Source organism: Urtica dioica, chromosome 1 (assembly GCF_054948205.1).
Source record: "Urtica dioica subsp. dioica isolate 48M chromosome 1, U.dioica_male_clone48M_v1_H2, whole genome shotgun sequence".
In the NCBI taxonomy this organism is placed as follows: Eukaryota; Viridiplantae; Streptophyta; class Magnoliopsida; order Rosales; family Urticaceae; genus Urtica; species Urtica dioica.
Window position 1 is genome coordinate 59505066 of NC_142756.1, and position 8226 is coordinate 59513291.

At 29.7% G+C, this 8226-nt stretch overlaps 1 protein-coding gene across 1 annotated transcript; it reads left to right on the plus strand.

Moving 5' to 3' along the window:
- Window positions 1–1106: 1106 nt before the first annotated feature.
- Window positions 1107–2320, plus strand: LOC149408292 (Late embryogenesis abundant protein (LEA) family protein). Its single transcript, XM_089624859.1, has 3 exons — window positions 1107–1166; window positions 2062–2130; window positions 2246–2320. The coding sequence occupies exons 1-3, from the start codon at window positions 1107–1109 to the stop codon at window positions 2318–2320; spliced, it is 204 nt and encodes a 67-aa protein (XP_089480985.1).
- The last annotated feature ends 5906 nt before the right edge of the window (window positions 2321–8226 follow it).

Consider the following 8226-nt stretch of genomic DNA (forward strand, 5'->3'; position numbering starts at 1 on the left):
AGAAATCAACAACTTAATTGTGCTAGAAATCCTAATAGTCAAATTTTTTATTCCACGTATAAATTCTGGTTATATCAATCAAAGAGTTATTAAATATAGGAACTGATTTATGACGCGTCATTAATGTATTTTTTTAATATAATTTCCCAATTTATTTTAAAGAAATCAACGGTTTAGTTCAAAGGTAAATTAGACATATAATTTGATCAATGTATGACGTGTCACTATTTTTCTAAACGTTGGCTATTTTAAATATAGTTTTATTTTGGCTACATGGTTACTAACTTACTATGCCCTTATTATTATTCTGACCTACCTAATAGTATGAGCTTGGGCTGTATGGTCCAACCTTTTGACACGTTTTCTTAGCTACAAAAAGCTTGTCAATAGTAAGTTAGTGTGTTTTTAACTTATATATATATATATATATATATATATATATATATATATATATATATATATTAGGGTTCATTAGATATATAATCATATTTACACTTTTAGATTTTTATGTAGCCAATTTTTAAATATTTGGTATATAACCACGTTCACGTATTTACATCAATAAGTTGACTAAAATATCTCATTTTATTTACACATTAGGCGGGAAATAAAATAGAGTATTTTAGTTAATTTACAGGTGTAAATACGTGAACGTAACTATTTACCAAATGTTTACTAAAGTTTGGTTAAATAATAATTTAAAAGTGTAAATATGACTAGTTCGCTAATTATTTGTATACTTTAAAGCCTATATTCTTTTTAGAAGTCTTGTTCCTCTTATTAAAATAGAAAAAAAGTCTTATTTTATCATTATCGACCTAGCAATTCGCTTTATGCTATGGAATATGTCAAAAGAGACCCTTAAGATAGCAATATTAACCTCTGAATATTGAATGGTGTTAAAAAGGTAATTAAAATGTCCTAGTCAAACGCCATAGATAAATCCCATGGCGACGCACGAGTAGTATTTGGCTTGGTTCTAATAACTATATAAACCAACCAATTACCAGAGACTTTGAATCACTAAGAAGTTGATAGATAAACGAAATATACAAATCAATATTGTTTGGTTGTTTGTTTTCTAATTTCAAAGGAAGCTAATAAAAATGGAAGACGCTTCCCAGAAGTTGAGCCACCAGGCTGGAGAGGCCAAGGGTCAAGCTCAGGTTCACCTTTTATTTATTTATTTTTTATTTTTTTAACTTCATACCTCATAATTAATTACGAAATGCATATAAAATCCATGTTTAAAAGCATTCGACATTGACATTGTTAATATGTCTATAACATATGTTTGCGAATTTATAGATTTTGACTCGTGTCAATGTATTTTCTTAACTTAATTTTTCTTATTTCTTTTTCTTTTTTCTTGTTTCACTCTCTTTTCCGTTTTTTTTCTCTCGTTTCGTTTTTTAAATTTATTAATATATATTTTTATCTATGAATTAAACAAATATGCATCTTAGTATTTTTAGGTCCAACTATTTATTAATAAATATTTGAGAATATTTTCATTATTAAAATTTATACATTAATATAAATAACATATATAATATGAAAGAAATTTTTATGTCTGATTATCATGTTCAACACGTGCTTACAATATGCGGTTAACATAGTTGTACGTAGTTTATTGGTAACAGTTGTTAAATTTCTAAGATTTAGTTTTTGCTAGACTATTTGATGTAAGCCAGGTTATAGGAAACACATAAAACTTATGTAAAGGAAACCAGGTTTGATTTTTATTTCTTCAAAATTGATTTTTACCGTAAAATAGGTATTTATAAGGTCTTGATACCCGTAAATAATCCAAAAACAAATATCAATCATATAACTATCCTAAAATTGAAAAAGTTGCTGAAAAAAAAAAACAGAAGTGCTGTTTTGAAGGCCTAACTGATGAAATTCGCCTGAAAAATGTATGATGTTAGGGCGATAGCCGTAAGTTTTTTGTTTTTGAGCCGTTTCCATTCAAAATCCACTAGCCGTTTGTATCGCATCATTGTTTAGATCTCATTATTATTATTGATACATTTTTAATTGATGTGTATTTTGATTTAGGAAAAGGGTAGCAACATGCTCGACAATGCTAGCAACACAGCTCAATGTGTCACGGGGTCGGCGCAAGAGGTTGACGTCTAATTATAATGTCACTGAATTGCTTTGTTATATATTTAATCATTGTAATTTTTATAATCAATTTTGTTACTTATGTAATTCCTTTTTTTTTTTCTTTTTTTTTAAGGCTGGTTCACAGGCAAAGACCAAGGCCCAGGGAGCTGTTGACGCTGTCAAGGATGCAATTGGGATGAACAAATAAAAAAAACACTCTCTTTAGCCACAAGAATGTTGAGTTCTTGAATAAAACATGGAACTTATTTCTTCCATGATATTTTGGGTTTAGATTTTTTTCTTCATGTCGTTGTTGTGGTTGATATCTGTAGTACCTCTTGTGATATTTGTCGTAGACTTGTCATATTAATATTTTTTGTCGTTAATATCTGTAGTATCTCTTCTCATATTTGTTTCCAACTCACGAACACGTAAAATTTGAATATTAAGTTGTTACAATTACATATGTTTTTAGCATAGTGAAAAAAAAAGTCTAATAATACGCGAGAAATAATAAGACATATTGCATAAAAATATTAAAATAAATAAACAACGAAACTAATATAATATGCATGTAATAAATAAGCTAAAACAACTAAACCGGATATCACCAAGAAACCGGTAAAATAAGGAAAATGGAGAACACGTCTAGGCTTGTTCGACAATTTGCTTAAAGTGTTATTGCTCTCCCACCGGGTGCTGGAATAACATGAGCAATCGCCTCTCAAGGTACAACGACGTACGAGTTGGACGAACCACCACCGTGTTCAACTCCGACGAATTTGAACGTATGTCTGAAAACTACCACAAACATCGAGAGGATTGGGGAAAAAGAAGGAAAGAATCTAGTGTGTAAATAAAGCTTATGCAACTTAATGACACTTTAAACATCCTTAAGGAGGAAAAACATTAAGCCCTTTATGCTCATTTAGGAGCATCAAAGTAACAGCCTAATAAAGTCAATTACCAGCCCATTTAGTGCACTAAAAACGAAAAAAAAATTATTTTTGAACATCCTTTGAGCATCAATTTATCATTTATCTTAGCTCCGATTTACGCAAATAAATAACCAATCTTGTACCTCTTGCAATGAAGAAAAAGAATAAGCCATAACATTTCAGTTTCGATGAGTGGACCCTACTTGAATATTTACCACAAATCAGCCAATAATGTGATATTAAATTCTCTTTAATATCCAATAAATTGATATTAAATTCTCTTTAATATCAATAAACACACAATTTTCCAACATGACATTATGCTAACAAAAAAAATGGCATAAACAAATATTATCGTGCACATTAACATTTAATTTACAATATTGTATTTAAAAAAAAGTACATGTATGTATGTGTATATATATATTTATATATATATATATATATATATATTGTCCTTGTTGTAAAGTGTTATATTCTTATATGCCATGATTTAGTTTTGGAAAAATATAGTTTATTAAAAAAGAATTTGTTGCAACTAGCCAATTCTTTAGATTCGTTCAAGTTTCTAACCAGTGTTTCATTTTATTAAGAAAATATCCCACAAGGCCGAAGTAAATTAATTTATTGTTAAGTTAATTTAATTACTTTGGCTTACTTCGGCCTACTGGGCTATTTTCTTAATAAAATGAAACTTTGGGTATTTTAAAAAGATAGGATGACTAATGGACTATTGACCTATTGCCTCCTTATTGAAAGCTTCAAAATTACTCCAGTCGCATATTAATTCTCACAAAAATTGAACTGAAAATGTATATTTTTTTTAGTTTGAGATTATTGAAAATACAGGATTTTCAAATTTCTAAATTATTTATTTTTCAATTGTAGCAAAAGAATAACAAAATTTTGATTATGGAATCGATTATATTCACACAAGCCGAGATTTTAATTTTTTTTTATTTTAGTTTAATTATGTTCTTTTAGTTTAGTCCTTCATCGACAGGTGAGTGAGGCACCATATTTAACTTAAAAAAAAACCTAAAAGTAGATATCGGCACTCTTATTAGAGAAATTTTATTTTTTATACTTAAAAATATTCAAAATATCGTAATTGGATCTCTTATGCTCATAATATTTTAAAATGGACTTTTGTCTATTTTTCGCACAAAAATACCATTGAATGAAGTTTATACACAATATTCAACTTTTTTTTTTCATTTTACCACTTCTCACTCAGTACAAAGTTCGAATTCTCTCTAAAATCGTAGATTTCATGGATTAAAGTTCAAAAGAATGGGTAAGTTCTCTTGTTTTACATTTCGAATAAGTTTAGATTAAGTTTGATTGATATTTTGATTTAGGTTAAATTTAATGTTAAAAATTCTGGAAATTTGTAGGAACTTTTCGACGGTTAGCAATTGTTAAAGATGGAAATTACGATTTTTTGCGATTAAATTCTTGAAGGAGTAACGACGGTTTACGATACTTTGAGATGGTCTGAGATGACTTGTGATTGGTGGAGACAATTAGCGATGGAATTCTTAGCGAAAGGTAAGTTGCGACGGGTAGAGATAGCTTGCGACAGTTTGCGACATTTGACGATGGATAGAGATGCCTTGCAATGTTATTTTTATTTTTATTTTTTTTCTCTGTTTTTTACGATGACGTCTTGGTTGCAATCAATGGATTTGGAAGAAAGAAGATCACAAATGGTTGTTTACAAATGTTGTGACTTTCGAGTTTGATGTTTCCAAAGACGTTAGCTACGTGCAATCGGTGGATACGCTATACAAGACGATTGCCGTTGATATATTTATGTTTGACTTAAAGATTGAAGTTACTTATGTAATGAGGACTATTCCAATGGATCCTGCCCCAGTCAAGCACTACCAAAAAACTGTTTACAACTACAATTTTAATTTTTTTTAAAAATTACATTTTGGCCTTAAATTGAAATATATTAACATAGACTACGGTCACCATTTTTATGGGATATGTTGGCTGCGTTTGGGGTTGCGTTTTCAGACTGTTTTTAGCTTTTTTAAAAAGCTTAACTGTTGTTGAGCGTTTGGTAAAATAATTTTTTTTTCTAAAAGCTAAAAAACGCTTTTAAAAAATACGTACAGAGTTGAAAAGCAGGTAAATCGCAGCCTTTGAAAAAAGTAGCATCGTTGTTGAAAGATAATTACTGATTTATCCTTGATCAATATAAAAAATTACACACAAAAAGTAAACGTTCTAATCTTGAATAAGTTAGCATGATATTTGCTTAAAGACTAGGTAAGAAGAACGAGTAACATGTTCACGTTCATATCATCCTATTTCATATCAACTGATAAAATTTCATATAAGTACTGAAACTATTTAAACCCTTTAGATGGATTGATGTAGACAAAACTACATAAATATTATTATTATATATATATATATATATATATATATATATTATAGAAACTCTCATCAATTCATCTCCTCCAAACATTGTGAAGTTGGAATCACTAGCCTGATGGTACTTTCTTCTTTCTCAAATATTTTATTTTCGTGACATTTATATATTTCAACAAATGCTCATATTACAAATTAAGAATAACAACATAAAAATAAGTGAAAAACAAAATAAAACTCAAATAAAAACATTGGACAAACCCTAGTAAAGCGAGCTGAGAGGAGAATTAGAAATTATTGATTGACGTCGTGCGACGGAGGGACTAAAACGTTGGTGATGCCAAGCTCAACCATCATCGATTTCTCTGGAGGGAACGCAGCGGCAAAATCCCGACACCAATTCGTCCTTTTTTATAGGGTTGCTTATTTTTTTTATGGAGGGTTTTTTCTACTAAGTTCATAGAGAGACTTTGAAGTTTGGGCTATGAATAGCTTTGAAAGTGAGAAAGAAAAGACTCTGCTAAAAATATGGAATACATTTACGATATTAAAGTATTTTAGGCTTGTGTCATAGCTATAACTATTTCTATTTTTTTCCAACGTTCGCTGAACAATACAGATGTGAACACCTCTTTTTGTACATTTTCTGTATATTCACCTGATATTATAGATTTTGCAGAGCTTAAATAGATTTTTTTATTTACTATAATATTTCTATTTTAACTAGTAAGAAGATTAGATTGTACCAAAAGTTGTATAGTCTAATCATCTAGTCTCTAGAGTTGTGGAGTTGTTTATAATAATATTCTTTCTATTTTTTTTTTTTTACTTTTATTCGTTGCTACATACTACTACCCAATGATTGAAATGCCGACGGCCGATTTCGTGCCGATGACCTCAAAAAACGGAAATTGCGGTGGCCGATGGGAATTGCGATGGAAAAAATGTGGAAATTTGAAAAAATTGTGCCGACGAAAATTTCGATAAAACATGGAAATGCCGACGGAAATAATGTTGCATACTTCTTAATATAACAAATAAAATCCATACTTCAGACACGTGACAAAATTAGTTTCAAACACACACATAATAAGTTTAAAGTCCAAATTCAAGTTTACAACACACGTAATAAGTTCACACATCATAAAAAAACATAAACAAAAGGTTCAAAACACTTAATAGGTTCAAAAACAAAGATAAGTTCAAAACACATACTAAGTTCAACATAGATAAAAAGACTCAATAGTAGGTTGAGTGGCGGTGAAGTTGATAGTAACCCCCAATTCGTGCTTGGAGATCACAGTAATCAACCCATTAAAATAAATTCGGATTCTATCAAAACAACAAGAAATTCTAACTTTGAAATCTAAATCTCAAACATGAAATAAATTCGGGTTTTATTAAAAACAACAATAAATTCTAACTTTGAAATCTAAGTCTCAAATATCAAATAAATTTGGATTCTATTAAAAAAAATTGAGAAAAACATATGTGAACCACATAACAAAAATACACATATTTCATTCAGCAAGCTTTTTCCAAAAAAATAAAAACAATTCAATTTCATCACAAACTCAAATTGTCGGCACAAAACAGTGGGAATAACACGAGAATGTCGCCGAAATTACCAAGAAATGATGGAAATATTGTTGATTTTGCACAGATGGCGTCGAAATAATGTGGACACGGTCGAAATGACGAGGATTTTCTGGAAATATCAACGACACATAAACGAGAAACGACAAATGGACATTTTTTTGCCGGACTTCTCCAAATTTCGAAATTCCGACGACTTTTCCACGACATTCCCCAGCAATTTAAACCTTGCTACTACCCACTTTTTTATTTTTTATTTTTTATATTATATTACTTTTAGTCATTATTGTACCCATTTCATACAATTAACCGGTATACTTATTATAATATTATTAAATATTTAGTTTAGAATATGTCATATATATAAATATAATTGTCTTGTGTAAGTACTTTTTTGTTGCCAAGTAATTTTTTCTATCTTCCGGATTGCTCCCATAGGTCCTATGTTACTAGTAGTGGTAGGCTAGTAGATAATAATAATGCATATTCTTATTTTTGCTATACTAATAACACTATATCTTTTTTTTTTGCTAGAAGAAAATAATATAAATATACCCACTTTTTATATCAACGTACTAATATATTATTCGTTCTTTATTAAAGTTTGTAGATGCATTGGTCTCGTTTTTCCATATAACTTCCTAAAGGCATTCGGATATATTTTTAAATCCCATACACAATGTCATATACATGCATTTTACTTAGTGAATGACGCATATATATTTCATTTATATAGATGGCTGAAAGTAGTAGTAGCGGGTCGCGATTAAAGCGACATGGCATCAAGACACTCTTCATCTATTATGTGACATCTGTATTGAAGAGGTAGAAGCTGTAAATTGTCTTTTCTATGGCATGATGAGAGAATTTGGTGAAAAAAATTTAGTCATAGAACCAATAAAGTTTGCACAAAGGTACAGCTGAAGAACAATGAGATTCTCTAAAAGGTGATTGAAAACTATGGAAGCAACTTATCGGAAAGGTAACCGGTCTCGGTTGGAGTGAGCAGAAAAACACGATCGATGCATCTGATGAATGGTGGAAAAGTAAAATATAGGTTCGTCTCACTATAGCAAATAAACACAAAAATTATGTTGAACTAATTAGTAGTACAATAATACTTATTTCTTTATAGGCGTACCCAAATGTTGCAAAATTTCGCAAAGACGGCATTTCTCCTGAAATGGAAGATAAG

Coding starts and splice junctions, on each gene's coding strand:
- LOC149408292 (XM_089624859.1), top strand. CDS start 1,107: ATGGAAGACGCTTCCCAGAAGTTGAGCCACCAGGCTGGAGAGGCCAAG. Junction 1,167..2,061: donor AGGCCAAGGGTCAAGCTCAG/GTTCACCTTTTA, acceptor ATTTTGATTTAG/GAAAAGGGTAGCAACATGCT. Junction 2,131..2,245: donor TCACGGGGTCGGCGCAAGAG/GTTGACGTCTAA, acceptor TTTTTTTTTAAG/GCTGGTTCACAGGCAAAGAC.